The sequence below is a fragment of the Bos javanicus genome, chromosome 6 (assembly GCF_032452875.1).
Source record: "Bos javanicus breed banteng chromosome 6, ARS-OSU_banteng_1.0, whole genome shotgun sequence".
Lineage (NCBI taxonomy): Eukaryota > Metazoa > Chordata > Mammalia > Artiodactyla > Bovidae > Bos > Bos javanicus.
In genome coordinates, this window is record NC_083873.1 from 99909350 (window position 1) to 99935994 (window position 26645).

The following is a 26645-nucleotide window of genomic DNA, read 5'->3' on the forward strand; positions in this document are numbered from 1 at the left end:
CGAGAAAAATACTGTAAACATCATAGAAATCTAAAACATGATATATATTAAGTAAAATGGGGTCTATCTTAACAGGCATTATATAACAATTAATTCTTACTAAGTCACTTAAGTATATCACAGGTATTAAATTACTTTTTAAATTTAGAGATTATGGTAATCTTATTAGATAATTATCAAATAAGACCTAACCATTTACAAAGATAGGATAAAATGACATTTCAAGGTTTTGTTAATTTTTACGTTGCAGTTACTTTTAAGGCCTAAAGAAATTGCAATTTAACATTTCAATCTAAATTCTCATATACACCTAAGACTTATGTACCTCTTTGAGGAATATATATTTAAATATTTAAATTCTGAATCTGCTTTCCATCAGTTATCATCAGGTGTGTACAGGCACCGAGTAACGGGAATCGTGTCTGAATGACAGCTAGTATTTGCCACTGTTTTCCATGCAGAGTCTTGGTTACTATCTTATATTTTGTTTTCACTTCCTCTAACTCTGATTAGATACTGTTCAGCTATAGTTCTGTTTCATTATTCCTTCTGAATAATGAAAAAAACTATGCTTTTAGTTTTCCAAAATAAGTTTTCTTAGTTCTTCAACTCTTAAAATATTTAGAGAAGACTCTTGAAGCTTTAACATGCCAGACAAGTATCACAATTTCAAATTTTCCTTAGTACCTTAATCTCCACAAGCCATAAAACTAATACAATGTTGGTTTTCCCTTTTTGCCAAAAGAAAGAAAAAAAAAGTTTTGTCACAAGAAAAAAGATCCCCATAAACTGATGTAATCTGAGATGTTCTTGAGATATTCAACTTTGAAAGTTACTATGCTGTGAAATAAAAAGATTTCTTTCAGCTTATGATTTTTACCACTGAGCACATGTATGTATCCTGACTAGAATGGCAACCTGAAAATGTCAACACTGATCTTATTATTAGTATGAATGGCACTGGGAACCCTTGAGGGTAACATCAGATTGTAAGCTGGATTAGAATTCTCATGAATAAGATACAACTCCAGCTACAGCTGTCAATTCAGTGACAGTCTCCCCTTAGGTCAAAGGCAGGGCATCCTTACATGTAGCTGTCCTGCAAATGTTGACAAAATGTTTTTGATCTAAGGCCTTAAATACCTATCATACAGAATAAAATGCTACTTTTTCCTTTGTCAAACTGCTATTTATATAAATAGTAAAATCTGATAAATTTTTAAATATTTGTTCCTTTAATCTGTGAATTTCTATTCAAAGTTTTTTGTAAATTCTGGATAATATTTAATGATGTAAATGTTTTTAAACCCAGCAATTTTTAAGCCTTCACCATGTATGACAGAGTCGTAAATGTGATTTTTTTTTAACTAATTAAAACTATTTGGTAATTGAAACAATTGTTCCTACATTTAGTAGTTTTGTGAGATAGTGGGCACACATGAATCTTCCAACACAAATAATATCTTTTACGCTATTTACTTTAACAACAGGAAAACACACTAGGTCAACTCAAACTGATTTTATAAATTCTTGAATTAAGGACTGCTCTTTAAAAAAATGGAAAAGAAAAGTTTTTAAGTATGAATACATTGAACAATGCTAAATTCCTTTATGAATATTCATGAGCTAATAGAAGAAAATGAGTTGTAAACTCCAGTGTACATTTAAGAGAAAAAGGAAAATATAAGCCCATATACCTAATGAATATTACTATTAAAATATATTAAAACACTAAATTTGTATAGTACTAAATTATCAACAACTCTATTCAACTTTCAAAACATGAACCACAGAAACAAAATTGAACAGCACAGCAGAGCCTCAGGCTCATTTTTGAAAAGCCACAATGTGAGAATATTAATATAAGACCCAAGGACCAGTACTTGTTTATGAGGAAACAAGGGAAGGAAGAGAATCTGGTGCCAAGTGCACAGACTATGATCATTTTAAGTACAGGTTAAAAAATGGAATCTCAAATGAATCTTAACTACTTTTGTCAATCAACTGCTGGTTCTTTATGTGTATGTGCTCAGTTGCTCAGTCCTGTCTACTCTTTGCGACCCTAGCCAGCCAGTCATGTTCAACTCTTTGCGACCCTAGCCTGGATAAAGGTATGATAAAGTCCATCAGTCCACAAATGATGAAAGCAGGAGCTAGGGTAGGGTTTTTTGTTCACTTTTTCAAAGGTTAGCCAGTTCAGTCTTCATAACAGCATCACATTTCAGCTGGTTGAACTTGATTGAGAAAATATACATTTTCTCAGCCAAGGCTGGCATGTTCATTTTGGAGTAATACTAAAAACCAAAGAATGATCCCATGCACATTTAAAGTGAAAAGAAAAAGCAGAAAAGTATCCTACCTAAAGACACACTACATCATCTTTTCTAAAGTAATATTAATAAAATACATGTTTGCTCTAAAAGGCACATTTTAGTCTACAGTTGGATGACAAAATTCTACATGTCCTTCATATCTTCATAGCATTAACACACTTTACTCTCAAAAATATACTCAGCTGAAGCTGAAGATTTAAAAAACAAAGAACTCAAATAGAAAGGAAAAAAAAAAATCAAAGTTATTCAACTGTTGCTATTGTTTAGTGGCTAACTGGTGTCTGACTCTTTTGTGGCCCATGGACTGTAGCCTGCCAGGTTCCTCTGTCCACGGGATTTCCCAGGTAAGAATACTGGAGTGGGTTGCCATTTCCTTCTCCAGGGGATCCTCCTGACCCAGGGATTGAACCTGTGTCTTCTGCATTGGCAGGCGAGCTTTTTACCACTGAGCCATCAGGGAAGCTCCAAGTTATTCAATACAAAGCACGAAATCCACATTAATATATCATTAAGCACAGGAGAAAAAAAAAAAAACCCAAGCAAACAAAGATGGACTGCTATTATTAGATCAGTACCTTTTCCTGGACAAAGCTGGAGTCCCCCAAGGAGAGGGAAGAGAAGACTCACTTGTCAGGCAAGGAGGGATCTGTTCTGCACGACTATAGACAACAAAACAGACAGGGGGGAGGTCAGAGAGGTTAGAGCAAAACACCAGGAGGGCAGCTGGTTAGTTTCACAAGCAATACCAGTAAAAGTGTAATAGGGAACAACCTTCATACTCAGCGGGAACAAGGAACAAGACTACAACACATGCACTGAGGGAAACAGAAAAGCATGCTTAAGGCAGATGCTTATCCATCAAGGTTAACATTTAACATATTTGTTAAACAGACTGCTGTGGGCCTTGGTTTTTTTTTGTTTTTTTTTGGACAAAGCAAACTGAAAATAAGGTATGCTAACTAGGATAAGTTAGAAAACAAGGGAAAAGAGGTTGAACCTAAATACACAAATTTTAACTTTAATAACATTTTATTCCCTGAACACTACACTCTCCCATGTCTTCTATAAGTTAACAATATATAACAATAAATATGCATTTTTATTTTCAAGACAGGAAAAATTTGAAAACTTTTTTTTTACATTACCTGTATTTTCTATCTAAATATTAAGGCCTAAGAAATATTAAGAAACAAGAAACATCTCAGTAGGTAGGTCAGAGTTGATAATTTTACAGTTAGGGATATAACAGAGTTACTTGCTTTATTGACAGGGACATTATATTAACAGAAACAGTTCATTTGTTTTATGAGATAAAACTATGGTAACTGTTAAAAGTGATCATGCTTGGGGAAAATGAACAGCCCGATCACTCTTACATTATTTTCAAAGTGAGAACTTGATGGAAAACACACTCCTGAAAATAAGGGATTTAGATAAAGCAGGCTTACGATCTTAGATTTCCCTCAGATTTTATCTTGATATATTGTAATCGTTCATTTATGTGTTTGAATTTTTGTACTGAAGCTAAAGGATGGACACAAACAGAGAAGCCTTGTGCTGAGCGGAACTCTCAACGCCTAGCATCGTCACGTGGCATATGGTAGATGTTCGTTAAGAAACTGTTTAATGAAGGAATAAGCAAATCAAACTCATAGACTCTTGAACTATCAGTATCTCCCAGGAAGACACATCACTTTTTGAGGATTATAAAATGTAGATTCTATGTTGAGACTACATCATCTGTCTGAAAATACATTAATCATAACCATGTTCTCCTCTTGATAATTAACATCAATTAAGTCTGGATGTACCTACTGTTCTTGAGGAAAAAGAGAACACAAGCAACACCACCATGAGAAGTAAACGTCATAGAAACTGTTCTATTAGGCGCACTGAGAGCTTAACTCTAACCCTGGTTTGACAAATATTACACAGATGTCCGTGCTGAAAAGCTTAACATCAGGGCAACAGTAATGTTCACATATAAAGTGATAGATAAGTGAATGAGAGAGAAGATCCATATGCTTTCATTTTAACCTAAAATATAATTCAAGCCTTAATGTTGAAGTCATACATAACACATCCTTAAATTCAGAGTATGGCGCAGAGTCCTACCTGTCAAAAGAATCTGTGGCTACTTTGTAGAGATAAATAAAGAGTTTACTGCAGTGCCGCAGAGTGGGTGACACCGAGTCCATCGAGATGACGTCTTCCTCTAAAAGTCTTTGAAATGGCTGAGTATTTGAAGGGAAGACATTCATGGGGCTGATCTTTCTTAGGTCTGAGAAGCAGCCAAGAAATCGAACAGCATCTGCCAGCTTCTCATACTGAATCTCTGTTTTGAAGAAGTGTGAGTTGGCTGGCTCATAACGCATCGCTGCAGTCAGTGTGCAGAACACGGTGTGGAGAAGTTCAAACACGTGGCCTTGGCTCACTTTCTCCCACCCATTTTTGGGGGGCGCACTCAAAGACCTTTCCATAGCCACGAGCAAGGACGTAACGTACACAAAGCCTCCAACCTTCCTAAAGACTGTTCTGGAACGGTGACTTTCTCGAAGGACCGACAGGAGGGCCTACGGAGGACAAAAAACAACACAAACGTATAATTCAAATTAAAGAAAAAAAAAAACAAACCCATACGTGAATGTCCAAGGGGAATGCCATTCTGTGAATATCTGATAAGAGTATTTTTGTTATTTACCCAAAAAGCAATCTTATGAAGCATGTAAAATATTTTGCTAATTAAAAAATGCCGTATTATAAGCAGGAGAAAATTTTAGAAAGCACATCACATACTGCTTTTGATAGAATAATGGCTAACACCAAATCCTGGGTGAAAAAGCTTTTCCTATGTATTGGATGAATAAGGACATCAATGAAGTCATTTTTCATTTTTACAAAGTAATTTTGCTAAGTAGGTAAAATACATGTTCTAGTACAATATTACACAATCATGAAAACTTATGACTCTGTGTATACAAAATGATTTATTCTAGAAAGGATGAGAGAGATGATCAGGCAGCCAAGACCTGCAGTATTTCAAATAATATAAAATGACCATATCCTGATACTTTTGAAAAAGGAGTCACTTCATGGAGTTACTGGACATTCTTTCTGGCAGAGTGAACTACAGCCAGAGGGTTGAAAGCATGTTCATCCCCAGAATAGCTACAAGGCCAAACAGGTAACACAATCGTTTGTAACTATCAGTAATCCTATGCATTGGACACTATTACTATATGAAGTGCCATACTTTTAACTGTGTTCATTATTAAAAATAACACATTATAAAATAACTAACATTTTCTGGGGCACTTACTATGTACTGGTGGTGGTGGTTTAGTTGCTAACTTGTCTCTGACTCTTTTCGACCCGAGGGACTGTAGCCCACCAGGCTCCTCTGTCCATGGGATTTCCCAGGCGAAAACACTGGAGTGGGCTGCCATTCCCTCCTCCATGGGATCTTCTTGATCCAGGGATTGAACTCATTTGTGTCTCTTGCATTGCAGGAGGATTCTTTACTGCTGTGCCACCAGGGAAGCCCTGTATTAGGTACTTCTTTAAATGCTTTAATACATTAGCTTACCTAACTTTCTAAATAATCTTAGGCAATGGGCATTATTATTATCCACACTTCACAGATGAAAAATTGAGGCTTCGAGTGGTTAAATAATTTTCCAAAGACCACACAGTTTATAACATTTCCTAGGTGGTATAGTGGTAAAGAATCTGCCTGCCAACCAGGAGACACAAGAGAAGCGGGTTCGATCTCCACTCCAACATCCCATGGCAAAATCCGATGGACAGAGGAGCCTGGCCAGCTACAGTCCCTAGGGTCACAAAGAGTCACATAGCTTATACAATGGCAGAGACAGGAGTTAAACTCAGGCAGTCTGATTCCTCTGATCATGCACTTAACCATGAAACTATACTGCCCCAGAAAGCAATTCGATATCTGTTTGCAGATACACAGGCTCCTTTTCCCTGTTTCAGCAACTGAAATATAATATCATTATTTAGGAACCTAATATTATTTAAGACACAATTTAAATCTTCCCAGTTGTTACGTTTGAAAAGGTCATTTTATTTTTAATAGTATTTGAAAAAGGGAAAGACTAAATAGGCCTTTTTCAAGTACACTATTTTAGAAATTATGAGATTTCACTGTACATACCTATACTTAATTGGAGAAGGAAATGGCAACCCACTCCAGTATTCTTACCTGGAGAATCCCATGGACAGAGGAGCCTGGTAGGCTACAGTCCATGGGGTAGCAAAGAGTCGGAAAAGACTAAGCAACTAACATGCATATTTTATTATTTTAAAAAATAATAATGTGCAATCTGTACATGTAAATAAAATATAGAAATACAGTGTGATCCTTCCGTTATTCAGCAACCAGTAAGTTTCCATTTTGTGTCTATATTTTCTCAAATTTAATAAACTATACTTGTAATACCAACTCATATTAACACAAGACTTCATAACTTTTTGATATTTTTAAGCATCATATAACCTAGCCTGAAGGCTAAATGCAAGGGCTTAGAGGCAGAACCCTTGGGTAGAAATTCTACTCCAACATTAAAAAGCATTTCAGCATGGTCAGTTACTTAACCCTTCTACGCCAGTTTCCTCTTATGTAAAACCTAAACAATATTAATAACAACTTACTTCACAGGAAATACATGTAAAACTCTTAGCAAAGTGCCTAGCATAAAAGTTCATCAGCATCTTCAAATACACACTGGGAAAAACTGGACAAGTGTTATTTTATATATGAGGAAGTATGAATTAAGAATCAAAGTATTATGTACAAAATCATATCAATGGTTAGAATTATGATAGGGGTCAGAAAAACAGTGCTTATTAATCCTTAGACCAAAAATGGTCTATGTTACATTCTTTTGGATAAGTCCACCTCCTACTGCCTGAAAACTGCCATGCCTAGGCACTTTTGACATAATCACAGCATAATCTCAGTATCTGAAAATTTCAAATACCACATGTAAGCTAATATCCTTTTTAAGTCAATAATTAATGATAATGCAGTGAATACCAAAGTTAAAAGGAGCTGTAGGTCCTAGGGGGTTCATTAGACAGAATCATCAGCTATATATTACTCACATTTGCAAAAATCTAATGCTTAAACTTCAAATTTGTACATTAGCAGAATTATAAAATACGACATCTCATGGAATTTTGGCCTTGTTTCCAAATAATTACAAACTAAATCACATAGGTCTATAGTTTTGTCAACCGAATGGAAGCACTGAGAAGCAATGGATATCAACTTGAGAAAACTCCTGGAAATAGTGGAGGACAGGGAAGCCTGGCGTGCTGCCATCCATGGGGTCGCAGAGTTGGACACAAATTCATGTCTGAACCACAACAACAAAGAGAAGCAATTCTGAGTGGAGCAAAAACGGAAATTGAAACTGGAATCCCAAATCTTCCTCTCTGTCTTCCAATACAACTTTATTCCCTTAAAGTGGTGGAATGCTGGAGCCAGCTCATATTGGTCATAAGAGCCAACTGTTTTCTTTTTGGAATATTGCCTACCAGTTGTTTAAAAACATAACCATAATTAAAAAGTAAGTTCTATAAATTAAAAACTGAATAAATTGTTTTAAAACCAAAAGTAGCAAATACTCAGAACTCAGTACTTATGATTTTCTGCATTTTATTATTTGTGCTCTTGAGATGCTATACCATGGGGTGGTAATGTACATCTCTTCTCAAGCCACATTCATTAACACATCAGTTGCCTTAAATAGGTCACAGCAGGAGTCCTCACTCCATGGGAATCAGTAAATGCTGCCCACCAGGACCCTTCTGTTGCCTTCCTCCAGCCTGAGGGAGGCAGTTATTACCATGTACTAGAACAACTGCTGCTGCTGCTGCTGCTGCTGCTGCTAAGTCGCTTCAGTCGTGTCCGACTCTGTGTGACCCCATAGACGGCAGCCCACCAGGCTCCCCCGTCCCTGGGATTCTCCAGGCAAGAACACTGGAGTGGGTTGCCATTTCTTTCTCCAATGCATGAAAGTGAAAAGTGAAAGTGAAGTTGCTCAGTCGTGTCCGACTCTTAGCGACCGCATGGACTGCGGCGGCCCACCAGGCTTCTCTGTCCATGGGATTTTCCAGGCAAGAGTGCTGGAGTGGGGTGCCATTGCCTTACTAGAACAACACTGCTTTACAATTACAGATCAGCCAGTTGCCTCTATCTACCAATATTTTACAAATCGAACTATAATGGTACCAAGAAAGGAGGAAAATGTATGCTTAAAAACTTGGCAACCTTAACAGCTTTTGAGGGCACTTGTATTTTCCCAGGCGATCCCTTCAAATACACAGATTTTCCCCAATATTGATAAGCATGTAGATTTCCTCCTTGTCTAAGAGATAAATTAATCATGCTTGAAAACTAAAATGCATATTCAAAACTGTCATACTCAAAACAGAATAAAACATACAATAGCACAAAGATAAAAACCACAAACTTCTCATTACTGATGAGAAGCATAAAGCAAAAGTTTAATAAAAGAAATGTATGATTGTAGAAGGCAGCTATACTTCCTGTCATGTCTGTGGCAGGAAAAGAGCAGGGGTCTCAGGAGAGGAAGTCAGAAGGAAAAGAGACAGTGGGCATTCCAAGGGCTCTTGGAGGCCAGGTTAGAGACACTGGCTTTTCTTCAGCTATTATTGACATTATTTTACTTTTGTATAGTTAAATTCATTTATTTTTAATTGAATGGTAATTGCTCTACAATATTGTGTTGGTTTCTGCCAAACATCAACATGAGTCAGTCATAGGTATATCTATGTCCCTTCCCTCTTGAACCTAACTCACATCTCCCTTCGCATCCCTCCTCTCTGAGTGGTTACAGAGCCCTGGTTTGAGTTTCCTGAGTCACATACCAAATTCTCACTGGCTATCTATTTTACATATGGTAATGTATATGTTTCCATGTTACTCTCGCCATATATTATACCCTCTACATCCTCCCCCACCCCAACTGCATCCATAAGTCTGTTCCGTGTCTCCTTTGCTGCCCTGCAAATAGGTTCATCAGTACTGTATTTCTAGATTCCATAAATATGTGTTAATACATGATATTTATTTTTCTCTTTCTGACTTCACTCTGTATAATAGGCTCTGGCTTCATCTACCTCATTAGAATTGACTCATATGCATTCCTTTTTTTATAACTGAATAATATTCCATTGTATATATGTACCACAGCTTCTTTATCCATTCATCTGTCCTAATTTTTTAAGGAATCTGCATACTGTCTTTCATAGTGGCTATATCATCAATTTACATTCCCACCAACAGTGCAAGAGGATTTCTTTCTCTCCACACCTCCTCCATCATTTCTTGTTTGTAGATTTTTTGATGATGGCCAGTATTCTTGCCTGGAAAATCCCATGGATGGAGGACCTGGTAGGCTATAGTCCATGGGGTCGCAAAGATTGGACACGACTGAGTGACTTCACTTCCACTTTCATTCTCACCCATGTCAGGTGATATCTCACTCTAATTTTGATTTGCATTTCTTTAGTAATGAGTGATATTAAGCATCTTTCCATGTGTTTATTACCCACTTATACGTCTTCCTTGGACAAATGTCTGCTTAGGTCTTCGGCCCACTGTATGATTGGATTGTTTGTTATTCTGATATTGAGTTGTAAGAGCTGCTTGTGTATTTTGGAAATTAATCCTTTGTCAGTTGCTTCTTTTGCTATTATTTCCTCCCATTCTGAAGTTTATCTTTTCACTTTGTTTATAGTTTTCTCTGTTGTGCAAAAGCTTTTAAGTTTAATTAGGTCCTACTTGTTTATTTTTGTTTTTATTTCCATTCCTCTGGGAGGTGGGTCATAGAATATATTGCTGTGATTTATGTCATTGAATGTTCTGCCTATGTTTTCCTCTAAGAGTTTTATAGTTTCTGGTCTTACATTTAGGTCTTTAATCCATTTTGAGTTTTATCTTTGTGTTTGGTGTTAGAAAGTGTTCTAATTTCATTCTTTTACATGTAGCTGCCCACTTTTCCCAGCAGCACGTAATGACGAGACTATCTTTGACTCATTACATATTCTTGCCTCCTCCTCTGTCATATTTTGACATAATTTTAGACTTGAAGAAAAATCACAAGGACAGTTCATAATAGTTCTCAGTCATTTAACAATCGTCACAGATTTTAGTAGTGAAAATTGTTAAGAACACACTTCTCAAACTTACTCTGAGGATGTCGGTCTTGAGCTGCAGCTCTGTGGGTGGGGCCGAGTGCATGAGTCCCAGAAGCGTGCCCATGTCATCGTCCCCATTGGGAGACAGCACCAACTGCTGGATCATCATCAGGGCATGCTGCCGACACTGTGGGTACCTCACTATATTATGCGCACATCTTGCGCCTCCAAATTCTCGGAAAATTCCTTGGAGGAGGGAGACAAAACAACAACACAGGTTAACTTAAAACATTCTAAGTCAGACGAACTCAAATCTGATTCATGTGTAGAAAGAGTAACTTAAAAGAAGGCACATACAACCTACCCAGCAATTTTACCGCTTAAAGTAAAATACAAAATCTCCTTTTAAATTTACAATTACAGTACAAAACTGTGTGATGTCAGCAAAGGCATATACCAATTTCCTCTAGGCTTCCTTTATGCAAGAATGCCCTGATACGTTCCACATGCCCAATTTCTCCAAATCTCAACCATTCAGAAATTTCGTAGGTGGTTACCAAAATGACCAGTATTTTTATGCAGAGGCTTTACCAAGCGATACTGGAAATCAGTTTAGTAAAAGGCTTTTAGATGAACAATATTGCAAATAAATGAGATTTAAACTGAAAACAAGGCTTCCAAAACAGTAGCAAGAAAAAAGGGAATAAGTTATTCTTACAGTGAGAAAAAATTATAAGGAATCAAACGTTTTCAGTTGGTAGAGGACACAAAAACGACAAACTCATAATATTGTAAATCAACTGTACTCCAATAAAAATGTTAAAAAAGAGATAAAGGTGGCTGAGCCCCTATTCATTAAAAAAAAATAATAAACTCTATAATAGAAAGCATTGGTTGCTGTACTGTTCCAAAGGCTTTATGTAGAATGACTTATTTAATCTCCTTATCCCCTACCTGCTTACAGATAAGCATACGAGACATGCAGAAGTTGAGTAAGGTGTCAGGTCAGTGATACAGAGAGCAAGCAGCCAGCAGAATGTATGTCTCTATAGCCCTGTTCTATAGCCTGTGCTTTTGACCATGGATGATACTGTTCTTACATCAAATACCATCTTCAAGTTTAAAAAAAACACACAGACCAAGTAATCCAAATTATCAGTTAGTATTTCCTCCAAAGTAATAGCAATCTATCCTTTATGCTTTTAGAGTACCTCGTATATGCCACTAATATAACAGCTCATATTAAACTGTCTTAGCTTTATTTGTTTAAAAGCAGGAGTGATATTTTATAAATACAGTTGGACTGTTCATTTCAGTTCAGTTGCTCAGTTGTGTCCAACTCTTTGCCACCCCATGGACTGCAGCACACCAGGCCTCCCTGTCCATCACCAACTCCTGGAGTTTACTCAAACTCATATCCATTGAGTTGGTGATGCCATCCAACCATCTCATCCTCTGTTGTCCCCTTCTCCTCCCACCCTCAATATTTCCCAGCATCAGGGTCTTTTCAAATGAGTCAGCTCTTTGCATCAGGTGGCCAAAGTATTGGGGTTTCAGCTTCAACATCAGTCCTTCCAATGGACTGTTCATTAATGACAGGTTAAAAAAAGGATTAAGGAGAAGTTGAGATTAAAGATAAAGCAAAAGTAAAGTAAAGTCACTCAGTCGTGTCCAACTCTTTGCAACCCCATAGACTTGTAGCCTACCAGGCTCCTCTGTCCATGGGATTTTCCAGGCAAGAGTACTGGAGTGGGTTGCCATTTCCTTCTCCAGGGCATCTTTCTGACCCAGGGATCGAACCCAGGTCTCCAGCATTGCAGACAGACGCTTTACCGTCTGAGCCACCAGGGAAGCCCTAAGATAAAGCAAAAGATTTACTAAATCCATTTTTCCCCTGGGAGAAGCAAGTTTTATTCTTTTCAGTATTTCCCTAAGGTTATAACATTATAACACTCTGATTTGAATTACTGAATAATTAAGAAAATCACAATGTGAAGCAGATGTTTCAGGAAAATATTTAAAGAAGCAAAGTTATCTGACGAAGAGTCTGCACTATACAAGTAAACAAACAGAAAAAGAATATTTCAAACACAAGGCATATTATAAAAAGCAATAAAACCATAAGAATACATTTTGAAGTAATAATGCTGCTGCTAAGTCACTTCAGTCGTGTCCGACTCTGTGCAACCCCATAGATGGCAGCCCACCAGGCTCCCCCGTCCCTGGGATTCTCCAGGCAAGAACACTGGACTGGGTTGCCATTTCCTTCTCCAATGCATGAGATGAAAAATGAAAGTGAAGTCACTCAGTCGTGTCTGACTCTTAGCGACCCTGTGGACTGTAGCCCACCAGGCTCCTCCATCCATGGGATTTTCCAGGCGAGAGTACTGGAGTGGGGTGCCATTGCCTTCTCCGAAGTAATAATAATATTATATATTTTATCATTCATAAATTTAGGAAGGTCAAAAGTATTGCATGTCTAGAGATGGGATAGTACCATCAATGAATCAATAGAATTTTCTCTAAGTGCCAAGAGCATCTCAGAAGAATCATTAGAGAAGATATAACCACAGGTACTATCTTACCAGTGCACTTGCTAGAAGCAGCTTCTCTAATTACCTGCGTTTGTGTTTGACCCTTGAAGAAGCACTGTCAAAGTCTCCATGACTAACAAAGCCAGGTGTTTTTGGTCTTCAAATGAACTATTATTTCTTGAGTCCCCTAGGAAAAAGAATCAAAGGTCCGAATCACAAAACTTGTCAGCTTCTTTCTTTCTGGATTTAGGTTTCTTAAAACAAATTAAAATTTTATTTCTATTAATTTTACCACTAATACAAATGACACAGTATTGGGTTGGCCAGAAAGTTCATTTGGTTTCTTCCACAAGATGTTAAAACTCAAACTTTTGGGCTGACTCAATATAACCTTTTAAAAAAAGATACATATGTCTAAACTACCAGCTACCAAAAGTAAAGTCAATGTTTATAGATTTTATTTTGGTATGGCTAGAAAGCTACAGTTATCTAAAAAATATTAAAAGGGAAAATGACAAAGTAAAATGTATCCTTCTCACAGATGCTTTCCTAATCAAAGAAGTGTCAACAAAGAAGAATGCCAGGTTTTAATGCACCAAAGAGGAAAAAAAAGTTTGTAAGTAGTACTGTCTATTCAATTTAATTCATTCAACACATTTAATACTAAGTGCCAGACACTACTATGCTTTTATCACAAAGAACAACATCAAATTTAAGGTACTTAATGTATATGTGCATAAATATCACTAAAAAGATATACTAAACTAATGTGCTGTCTATAATTAATAAACATTTTGAGGCACCTAAACATCCCAATTGTTTCTAGAAGCTTTCTGTTTTTCCCTAACAAAGTAGAAGACACTAATTATGCGGATCATAAATGGTTTCCTCAGTTTTACCTTAAATTCTCTTCCACCATGACATATTTCTGTCTCCTCCCCTGCCTTTTCCCAATTCTCTAACAGAGGTTGAGTGAACAAATTTTAACTTGTGGGAAATATTCACAAGGATGTCACAATTATGCACGTTATCAAGTAATTCAAATCCATAACCAAATGAAAGACAAAACATGAACAAAACACCCTGCCCAAACTCCTCTGCCAAAGAGAATTAAAAGTAGGGAAAATGGCTTTACCTTGTTCATTTAGTGCCTGAGTTGGATCCTTCAAGAGGGCAGCATATTTGTGCAAAAGGTTTACCATGACCTCCAAAAGGCCCACCTCCCTGAACACATCTTTAAATATGTAGTCATGTCGTGTAAACTTAAGAAGTGTTTTCATCGCGATAATGCTACAGTGATAAGAAGAGCTAGACTTTAAGAGGATGCTAACACTAATAAGTTCTTTACAAGGGATATAATTTAAGCTAAAAACAACAAACTCCAGCATCTCGAAGTACTTGTTTTGTACTTCTGGGAGTTTAGAAATTTTTTCTGCAAACTGTGACAGTGTGTGCTGTGATTCGAGGATGAAATAGTTGGCGTTGTCAGCCATGTAAATATTTGTGATGGCATCGAGAATGATGTGGGCGAGGAAGTTGGTTTTTGCTTTTAAAAATGCATTTTGAAGAACTGCAAAGGCCTGGATGTTTCTCACACTGTGACCTAAAGTAGAAAACCAGAACACAAAAGTAGGTGTTATATGATATTTTCATCATGGCAACGTAATCTATTTAAGCAGATGATGAACTGTAACATTTATCCTCTATTCACTAAGAACACTTTCCTGTTTTCACAAAAGGTCTTCTTTTTCTTCATCAGGTTCAGTCATTTAATTAAAAGTGAGTAATATTGATTAAGCTTTTAATGCAGTATTATCAATATTCTGATTCCAGAAGAGTATACACTGAAACATCAGACGGTTTTCAAAAGAATAAAGCAAATTATATAGGTCTAGGCTTCAGAGTTTGGAAATGTGCAGGAGTGTTGCTTTTTACTATCTGTAACACTGTCCTTGACCATAAGGACAGTTACCTCTCAATCTGAAAAGACTTTTAGGCTGAAGAGAAAAGCAAGAATGGCAGCAGGAAACAGGAGGGGAAAATACCCTTCCAGCTTTCCATTTTTAATTACAACACTACAGTTTTCATAAATTTTAATTTGGAAATTTGTTTCAAGCCACAAGTACAATTTCCTTACATATACATTTGTTAAAGCAATTTATGGCCAGCTACTAGCTATATTTATAAATACCTGATTTTCAAACACATAAGCTGGAAAAAGAAATATGTATACAATAGCTCTTATAAGGCAAATCACTGAAAATACTTGTAAAGAAATTAACATAGAAAGTATGCAAGGCAAATGAAAACAAGCCTTTGCCTACAAAAATTGTCCTCACGTTCACAACCATTAGGAATATAGAGCATTTGCAAGAGTGATCAAAATATTAACACAGTGCCTCACAGAATAAGACGGATTTTTGAAAGACGATGAACACAGAACTAGGAAAAATAATAAAATGGGTTAGAAAGACTGCTCAGACATTGTGGCTTGGACATTATCTGAAAAGGCAAAGATTAAAAAATCTCTTCAGAATATATATATATTTTTAACTTTCTGTTTGTTTATAACATATAAACTTATTCCATGTGTGGCAAATGCCAAATCTTTATTTCCAGTTCCTTATTAATTTTATGCTTGTTCTTATTGAGGATATCGCTAACTTTTTATTACCTGCAGGTAGTTAAAAACCAAGCTTAGATAGAATGATGAACATACAAATGCAAAAATCTGACTACATGTGACAAATAAGGTTAAAGAATACGTCTAATCAATATTTTGCATCTTTTAGCTATGTGACAATATCAATTCTCACCTTTAAGAAAAGAGTTTAAAGGAGATGAACTTGATGTAATGTGAAAAAATTGGATCTTTTCAAGTTTCATTTTCATTATCTGTTTTTTTCTTTAAAACCTAATTTTAAGTGATGTCACTGACAAAAGATAAGGCACATTACCAACCAACCTCAATGGGCTTCCCTGGTGGCTCAGACAGTAAAGAGTCTGCCTGCAATTCAGGAGACCCAGGTTTGATCTCTGGGTCAGAAGATCCCCTGGAGAAGGAATGGTTACCCACTGTAGCATTCTTGCCTGGAGAATTCCATGAACAGAGGAGCCTGGAGGGCCACAGTCCATGGGTCACAAAGAATCAGACCCAACTTAGCTATTAAGCACACAGCACGTATACAATGAAACTAAACAGAATCTAATAATATGGCTCTCTATCAGGAAAAATATCTAAAGGAATGACTGAATTACAATTCCAAAACTAGTGGCATACAAATTTGAAGTTTATTTTAAATGCTGATGATATCAGGAGTAGTTATTTAGGACTGTCATAGCCATTAACTACTACAATACTTAATTTGAGGAAGGGAGAATACTTAGATCTAAAGGATGATTAAAAAGGCTGCTCTATATAAGATAGGAAAATCCCTTAAATATTGACACATATGTGCCCTAATAATATAACAGATGCATCTTGTATACATTTCAAAATTTGCATTAACTGATTAAAATCTATTTGGTACACAAATAACTAAAATAAGAGTAAAGTAAGGAAGTCATTACAAAAGATGACAATCACCGTCTCATTACTCTCAAGCCTATACCAGCAGAAACAAAAGAAATGAAGTACTCTAGGTTTAGAAAAATCAGTGTATATATAAGAAAGAACAGAGCTTTCCTATATTCAGAATCTAATGTAAAATGTAAACGTTTATGTTTGAAAAAAGAGCCTAAATGGTACAGGCATAAGCAAAATGCAAAATGAAATAAGAATAAAGAAATGCAGACACTCATTTAGTAAACACACTGAATGCTGTTTTTCAGATTCCAGGTCACGGGAGTTAGGATTCCATGCAACACTGAGAGGATAGCACTGAGGAACAGAAATGAGTAGAAAGGTCAGCAGTTAAAAAGACACCTATATGAACATCTCTCCCACCTCCTTCCCTATCGCGCCCCTCTAGGTTGTTACCAAGTCCCAGTTATGGCTGATTCATGTTGATGTTTGGTAGAAACCAATGCATGCTGTAAAGCAATTATCCTTCAAATGAAGAATAAATAAATAAATAGAATTTGAAAGGAAAAAAAAAAGATACTTAAAAGGGATCTCCCTAGGGGTCCAGTGGCTAAGAATCCACCTTTCAATGCAGGGGAGACGGGTTCATTCCCTGGTTGCAGAACTGGGTCCCATATACTACGGAACAAGTAAGCCTGAGCTCCACAACCAGAGAGTCTATGTGCCTTAATGAAGATCCACAAGACGCAATTAAGACCCAATGCAGCCAAATAAGTGAATTATTAACAAACAAAAAAGACACCTATGGTAATCCAGGGGAGTGATCTCTAGAGCCTCAACTAAGGTGGTGGCAATAGGGCTGTTACCAGAGGAAGGAAACTAATAAACGTTTAGGAAGTATAAGACAGAAGATAACGAACAAATTATACATGTCAGTGACCAATCAGAATGGTGCCTGGCTGTAAACAATCCTCAGGGTTCTACTCCTGCAAGCCAACTGAACATGAGCCCTGGCCACATCTGCGTCCATGATAGAACCAGCATAGATAAAAATCCCTTCAAAGTAATCCTGTGATGAACAATGCAGGACACTTTGGATACTAGTGTGAACAAAAATGAAGAAAAGGAAAAATACATTATCCTTTTACATTGCCTAATATGTCATGAGAATTGACATGTTATGAGAAAACATTTGTAATGGTGAAGTCACAGAAGAGCTCTGAAAAAGATAGGTATGGTCTTTTTTTTATGAAGAGACATATTCTCTATTACAACATATATATAAAACACTGTGTTTAGGGAACAAATGTGGAAGCTATAGAGAGTTCTGAATTACAGAGTACAACCTCGCAAAAAAAAAAAAAAAAAAAAAAACCCACCATGGAGAGGTTTCTAAACAGGACTACTCCATTTGTCTTTGATTTTCTTCTTTTGAAAAAAAATCTATCGGCCGGTGGGGATAAAAAGGTTTATAAAGCTTCTACTATATAGAAACAGGAATCATTTCTAAGCTTTTACACAAACAGATATATTTACCAACTTCACTAATAACTCAGTTTACTTTTTTCTTTAAAATTTTATATTTCTATATTGTTTCACTTGATCTAAAATCAGCAATAAAAATAAGGTAGCTAAATTGTATCCATGTATACAGCAACATAAGGTAGATATATTCATGTTTTCTCTTTTAAAAGTAATTATCACTGAATGGGTAAAAAGTCCTTGGTAAAAGGAATTTTCTTTTCATAAATAATGAAAGGGAAACCAGTGAAGTTGAAGAAAACATGCCTCAAAGTAGCCTGAAGAAATAATTGACAAAAAGTAAGATAAATAGTATCAACTATATCAATATGCCAGCAAAGTTGGAAAACTCAGCATTGGCCACAGGACTGGAAAAGGTCAGTTTTCATTCCAATCCCAAAGAAAGGCAATGCCAAAGAATGCTCAAACTACCACACAATTGCACTCATCTCACACACTATCAAAGTAAGGCTCAAAATTCTCCAAGCCAGGCTTCAGCAATATATGAACAGTGAACTTCCTGATGTTCAAGCTGGATTTAGAAAAGGTAGAGGAACCAGAGATCAAATTGCCAACATCCGCTGGATCATTGAAAAAGCAAAAGAGTTCCAGAAAAACATCTATTTCTGCTTTATTGACTATGCCAAAGCCTTTGACTGTGTGGATCACAATAAACTGTGGGAAGTTCTGAAAGAGATGGGAATACCAGATGACCTGACCTGCCTCTTGAGAAATCTGTATGCAGGTCAGGAAGCAACAGTTAGAACTGGACATGGAACAACAGACTAGTTCCAAATAGGAAAAGGAGTACATCAAGGCTGTATATATTGTCAGCCTGCTTATTTAACTTCTATGCAGAGTACATCATGAAAAACGCTGGGCTGGAAGAAACACAAGCTGGAATCAAGATTGCCGGGAGAAATATCAATAACCTCAGATATGCAGATGACACCACCCTTATGACAGAAAGTGAAGAGGAACTAAAAAGCCTCTTGATGAAAGTGAAAGCGGAGAGTGAAAAAGTTGGCTTAAAGCTCAACATTTCAGAAAATTAAGATCATGGCATCCGGTCCCACCACCTCATAGGAAATAGATGGGGAAACAGTGGAACAGTGTCAGACTTTATCCTTTTGGGCTCCAAAATCACTGCAGATGGTGACTGCAGCCATGAAATTAAAAGAAGCATACTCCTTGGAAGGAAAGTTATGACCAACCTAGACAGCATATTCAAAAGCAGAGACATTACTTTGCCAACAAAGGTCCGCCTAGTCAAGGCTATGGTTTTTCCTGTGGTCATGTATGGATGTGAGAGTTGGACTGTGAAGAAGGCTGAGCACTGAAGAATTGATGCTTTTGAATTGTGGTGTTGGAGAAGACTCTTGAGAGTCCCTTGAACTGCAAGGAGATCCAACCAGTCCATTCTGAAGGAGATCAGCCCTGGGATTTCTGTGGAAGGAATGATGCTAAAGCTGAAACTCCAGTACTTTGGCCACCTCATGCGAAGAGTTGACTCATTGGAAAAGACTCTTGCTGGGAGGGACTGGGGGCAGGAGAAGAAGGGGACGACAGAGGATGAGATGGCTGGATGGCATCACTGACTCGATGGACGTGAGTCTGGGTGAACTCCGGGAGTTGGTGATGGACAGGGAGGCCTGGCGTGCTGCCATTCATGGGGTCACAAAGAGTCGGACATGACTGAGCAACTGAACTGAACTGATATCAGAATATACACAGCTCCAACTTACAAACAGTCCAAACCAAAGAGTTAAAATTTGTAAATGACCATCCTTGCTTCATTCTACCAGTGTTACATAAAACAGCATTGTCACAACCGTATTTCCTCATTTCCATTCCTGTGAAAAGACCATCATCTCCTCTATAAACTAACAACACACAAATGAAGTAACAGAAAGTTTTATTTACATTTCAAAAAAAATATTTAGGAATAAATTTAAGAACAAGAAGGAAAGTTCTTTACAATGGACATTTATAAAACATTGCTGAGAGAAAATACCAGGACCTAAATAAGTGGAAAGCTGTATAGTCATGAATTGGATGACGCAATGTTGTTAAGATGCCAATTCTCCCCATATTTGTCTACAGGTTCAATGTACTTCCCAATAAATATCTCAGCAGGCTTTTTCTGTTTTCAATCATCGACACGAAGATTACTAAATTTATGTGGAAGTTCAGAGACCTAGAATAGCCAAAATAATTTTGAAAAGGAAGAACAAACTTGGACAACTTAAATGATTCCATTTCAAGACTTTAAAGATATGGCAACCAAAACTGAAGCAGCATTGGCTTCAGGACAGACACATTAACGCAGCAGAATTGAGAAGACTTCCAGGTAAATAGTTATACAATCTTTTCGACAAAGGGTCCTAGCACATGTGCCTATCTGTACTGGGAAAACAAATAAACCTTACTTCCAGCCATATACAAAAATTAACTTAAAATGTATCACAGACTTTAACGTAAGAGTTAAAAATGTGAAACTCCTAGAAGAAACCAGGAGAAGATAATTGTGAATGTGGGTTAAGTAAGATTCCTTAAATATGAGGCAAAACCCATAAAATATTTCAAAAGTGCTAAACTGGACTTCATCAAATTTAAAACTTTTGGTCTTCAAAGATACTACCAAGAAAAGAAAAGGCATGTCAAGATTAAGAGAACATACTTAGGACTTATCCAGAATATCTAAAGAACTCTAAAAATTCCAATAAAACCAACAAAGCTATCAAACACTGGACACAGAGATCTGAACCAAAGTCGAGACACAGACAGCAAATAGGAATATGAAAAAAGCTTGAAATAATTTAGAAAAAAGTAAAAAAAAACCCAAAAACCAACATATACTATTACATACTCAAATATCTAAAATTAAGATTACCACCACCAACCGTTTTTGAGACTATACAACAAATTCTCATTACATAGCTGATGTGAATGCAAAATGGGACAGCCACTTTAGAAAACAGTTTGGCAGTTTCTCATAGAGTTAAACATACATTTACCGTATGTATCAGCAATTCCACTGCTTGGTTACCACCCCAAAGAAATGAAAATGTATGTCTACACAAAGACTTGTTTTATACAGATGTTCCTAATACTTTATTCATTATAGTTAAATAAACATCAACTGGTGAATGGATAAACAACTGCAGGATATTTAAACAATGATATACTATCCAGTATTAAAAAAGAACTTCAGATACCTCCAATAACATGGAGAAATACTAAAGCCAGATACACGAAACTACGTAATTTAGGAGTCTAGTTTACGTAATTCTAGAAACAGCAAAACCAAAGTAGATCAGTGGTTACCAGGGTAAGGGGGTGATGAGAGGGGACTGAATATAAAATGGAACAAGCAAACTTTTAGATGGATCAGTTCAGTCAGTTCAGTCAGTCGTGTCCAACTCTTTGTGACCCCATGGACTGCAGCACGCCAGGCTTCCCTGTCCATCACCAACTCCCGGAGCTTACTCAAACTCATTGGTGATGCCATCCAACCATCTCACCCTCTGTCTTCTCCTTCTCCTGCCTTCAATCTTTCCCAGCATCAGATTTAGATGGATGGAATATTCCCTATTATGATCATGGTGGTGACTGCACAACCACAAGTATTTACCTAAACTCAAACCCAACACTTAAAAAGGATACATTTTAATATATGCAAATTATACCTCAATACTGCTGGCAAAAAAACCCCCATATTTCATAATCTCTTTACATGAAATAAAACCATTAATATCTCCTTGAGTCTAAACAAGCCATAAGAAAGATAATTTTGAGTCATAAATGAAACTCAGAATGACCTAGTTTGATCTATTCATTTTATAGAATATTACATCTATGTTCCTGAAGAAGCTGATATTTAGAAAGGTTATGCCACTTATGGGTAAACTGGGTTTTGACTCAGGGCAACGTCCCTTCTAGTTAATCTTGTTTTCATAGACATATGTCGCTGAATTCTCAAAATAATCCCTAGAGGTGCTAAGGTTATATGTGAATTATCCCTGTTACAGATGAGATAAAATCAGGCAGAAATATGAGGAAGGTTAATTTAGCTGCATTAATTCTCTCATTACAAAATTACACTACTGTGTAACTAAATATTATCTCAGTGTCACAATCAGATTGATTAACCAAATAAAATAATGAAACCTAAAATAAAAATTATATTACTGAGCTATGTTTAGATGAACACACAGAAAGAGTTAACTGTGGAATATTTAAGCTCGAGTCTATAAATTAGAAGCATTAATTTAATATTGTTCCTTAATATTAAATAAAATATTGAACAGCTCTGTAAAATACTCCTAGATTTTATTTATTTAAGAAGTTCTGTATAACCTATAAACTGAGGGCACATCTTATGGAAGTTAGTACGACAACTTCAATTTAAGTCATGACTTTTCAATATAATTTTCTCTAGTAAATTAAATTTAGTGTATTCTAGTATATCTATTTATTCTCATAGGCTTAACAATTTATAACTGCTGGGTTCTACATTATAAAATACATAGATAATGTGCTGTGAAATTGAAATAACCAGATATGATGATATTTTCTGGCTAAATTTTACATGCAAATATCACCACAGCATTGAATATTTAGTATGTAACAATAATGTGAAAAGAACTATTAGAAGCCTGTGGGTTCACATTCTTTCAGAATGGGAAAGTGAAAGTGAAGTCGCTCAGTCGTGTCCGACTCTGCGACCCCGTGGACTTTAGCCCACCAGGCTCTTCCGTCCATGGGATTCTCCAGGCAAGAGTATGGAGTGTGTTGCCATTTCCTTCTCCAGAGGATCTTCCCGACCCAGGGATCGAACCCAGCTCTCCTGCATTGCAAGCAGAAGCTTTAACCTCTGAGCCACCAGGGAAGCTCAGAATGGTTAGCATGCATTTAAAAAATTACATAAACTATAAAACTTGCACTCTTACATAATTAAATGTTATTAATATACAGTAAGTTTTCTTAGTAGATTACTAGGTGAGAAAAGCCAAAGCTAGGAAATCTGAACTATAAAATGTATTCTCTGACCTGAAAGTATGTAATGTAACTTTTCTGTACTTAGGTTTCCTTAGTAAAATACCAACTGTTTGCACCTGTGCTTTCTATACATACATCTTATAGAGACAGGCATAGAGAGAGTCACTCAAGTTCCATGTACATAGGGCGGAAATGTGTGGGGTGCCAACATTCAGCAGAGGCATGTTTGAATTATTAAACTGTTTGAATATTAAAATGAAATACTAAAATATAAATTTCATTGTTTTTATGATTTTTCATATTATTTTCAAGTATTTTATCTGCTAAAGACTGGCATTCAAGAAATTATACCATAAAAAGGACCAACCTTAATGAAAAACAGCATATTACCTTTATATAAATAACATAAATAAAGAGCAATCTGTTGGATACATTTATTCTTTCCTTATTTCTTTGAATGGCTCAGAATGGGGTGGGTGGGTGGGGGTGGGGTGGGGGGGAGACTCACCTTTGCCCGCAGGCTGAGGTACTGCAAATCCAGGCAATAAAAAGGGTGCCCCTGTGGTAATACCAGCTGGTTTTAGTTCATTGACACCATATGTTGTTAGGGAAGTTATCAGATTAACCAGATCTTTCAAGGCATCTTTGGATTCTGCCTCTTTTGCTTGTTCCAATCTAGAAAAAGTATGATTTAGCAAATATGTTTTCTCTTGTGTTGTATTTTAAAATTTAATACAGAAAGAAAATTTCTATTTTATATGCAATAAATAAATGTACAGACTACTACAAGAAGTTTCTTCTTCTATTTTTTCCTATATAAACACATGATATTTTTATAAAGCTACAAATTTAATTATGAGATATGATGGTGTATTTGAAAGAAATTATGCCAACAGTCAGAACACCTGATAAATGTTGATTCTGCCATTAACAGTATTATTTTAAGTAAATCATTAATCTTTGGTAGAAAGTTTCTTAATATAAAAGAATTAGATTAAATATCTTTTAAGTTCCCTAAGGCTCTAAGGTTATAAGTTTCACTGTTTACAACCAAAAACCTTATTAACCATTTCTTTCCTAAGACGTTTTCTCCATTAATAATTTTAAACAGTGAATTCTAGGGGAAGATTTGTAAGACTGCATCTGCATTTCATTAATTAACTCAAATACTGGCATTAGAGTACATTTAAATACAGTTCTGAGAGTCTAACAATTTTTTAAAACACACTTAATTCCTTTAAACTTGTCTTTTCTTAATGTGAAAAGTTATGTTTTAATAATAAATATTTTTATACTATACAAAGAATGCTATAACCTGGTTTTTTTTTCATTAATTAGTGTTATGCACATGCTTCTCCATGTCAGTATAAACTCGTCATAGATATGCTTTTTAATGGCCATGGAGAATCAACCATAGATGTGGAGAGTGGGACAGCTAGTAGCTATCAGAATTCAGGAGCACTAATACACATAAAACTTTGTCTGCATTTAGAATTGTATCTTTAGGATCAATAAACATACGTTGAAATTATTGCAACAAGTTACCAACATTTTTAAGACTCTTGAATTCCTAAAGGACAGCATCAATTAGTAATATTAAATAGTTATTTCATAAACTTTCACATGTCTTCATTTGTAAATTAGGATATATATGCAAAATTATACTCTTAGGGGTTGCCTACTATTAAGTAACAGCAACTAGGTCACACTGGTGTTAGAACTTAAAAGTTTACAAAACAGTGGTGGTTGACAATAAATCAAACAACTTAAAACTGATTAATGGCCTGGGAACAACTAGCATGAATATCCTCTTCCTAATAAACTTGTAACCAGCTGTTTTTCCAGTATATGCAAGGAACATCTGGGATGAAAAAGAAGGCTAGTAAAACACTTTTAGATTGCTGCTGCTAAGTAGCTTCAGACTACTATGTTTTATACATACATTTTCAGCACCTCATTCATTCTGCAAAATTATTCTTGCTACTAACTGTATTAATAGCTTGATAGCATTGATACTACCATTAAGGAAAACCAAAAATATAATTAAGCACAAAGAGTTTACACTTCAGGAAGATGTTAATTAGTTCGTCCAAACTCTTCTCCCTCAGCTGCTAAGGAAGAGCAGATTTCTTCTTTACATCTAACCACTGAATCCACGTGTGCAACCTACATTTTCCAATTTAACTCTAAATTCACTCTTTGTACTCTCTTGACAGAATAGGAATAAAAAAAAAAAAGAAGTGATTAAAGCTAAGAGTATAAAGTATACCTTACATAAGTGATTGGCTGATTTCTTTTTCCCTATAGCCCAAACTACTTTGCTTCCTTTGATGAGAAGACTGAGGAGACAATTAAAATACATTCTTATAATGTGGGGTTTTACCTAAGCAAGAGATCACAAAGGAAATTATATCCTTGCCATATCCGAAAATCATCCAGAAGAGTTTGGGAAACATCACTGGAATCTTTGAGGAAACAAGAAAGCCCAGCAAACATCTCAACAATTTCTAGGGGAGACAGGTCATCTGACTGCTGCATATTCTGAACACACGTAGATAAACATTCTTTTTCTGTAAAAACAAAGAAAATAAAGAACTGAATAAATATATGTGTGTTTGTGTATAACTTATGTCAACTGCTTAAGAAAACTTCATTCTTAACTGGTATTTAATGAAACATTAAATTTTAGTATATTTATAAAATATGGTAAGATAAATGGTACACATTCTGAAAGCAAATACAAGATTCCAATTGACTAGGGAAGCAATACCTCTAAGTAGTAAACAAAGAGTAATACAGGAAGTGTTGAAAATCAGTTGACATTCATAATAGTTTTTACATCATATTTAGAAGTTTTATTATTAAAAAGGATGATTGCCTGCTGCCAAATGATATTTTTGACCTTTATATTAATATAATAAAAAATGGAGAAACATTTAAAAACTCTCTTCTAAGTTAAGAAGAAAAATCTATTTAGTTAAAAGTTCAAATTAGAGTGCATCTAGACAATTAAGATACAGAAATACTTCAGGTTTTGTCTGCACTATACATGCACTAGTTTAAAACACAGTTATATCCCATGACTTCTGGGGCTGGAGGCATTTCAAAGAAGACGTTCCCTCTCTTATCTTTAAAAAAAATTTATTTGTCTTAAGAAATCCAGGGTCATATAACAATAACTAAGAAGATTTAACACAGGAACAGAGGTAAGAAACATTTAATGACTGATGGACTTTAGGTAAATGAATAGATGTACTAAAAGCTATTTTGAAAGATTTTCCAATTTGTGTGTGTGTGTGTGTGTATGTAAGTGGACTATTTGAGATGCTACAATTGTCTGTTTCTCTTATTGACCCATTTTAAGGGATAGTTGACACATATTTATATATATGAGCTAAAAAAACAGACAATTTCTTTTCAGTGCTGATAAAGAATCTACTTAATTTTATTCATGCCCCATTGGACAGATTATCTGTCTACTTATGAAATATCTTCAGAAAGAGTTTGAACTATAGCATCTCAAAAAATCTCTTTTCATTCAGCAAA

The 26645-nt window shown here is 35.9% G+C and overlaps 1 protein-coding gene across 8 annotated transcripts in view; it reads right to left on the bottom strand.

Annotated features, from left to right (window-relative positions):
* WDFY3 (WD repeat and FYVE domain containing 3) overlaps nt 1–26645 on the bottom strand; it is a 284092-nt gene that overhangs the window by 129580 nt on the left and 127867 nt on the right. For 7 of the 8 annotated variants that reach the window (XM_061420694.1, XM_061420690.1, XM_061420695.1 and 4 more), the window contains 7 exons: nt 25483–25669; nt 23608–23774; nt 14190–14657; nt 13140–13241; nt 10573–10766; nt 4449–4906; nt 2909–2992 (listed from right to left, as the gene is read on the bottom strand). In XM_061420694.1, coding sequence (XP_061276678.1) covers nt 2909–2992; nt 4449–4906; nt 10573–10766; nt 13140–13241; nt 14190–14657; nt 23608–23774; nt 25483–25669 — 1660 coding nt within the window. The remainder of the gene's footprint in view (nt 1–2908; nt 2993–4448; nt 4907–10572; nt 10767–13139; nt 13242–14189; nt 14658–23607; nt 23775–25482; nt 25670–26645) is intronic. The other variant, XM_061420693.1, reaches the window with a different exon arrangement.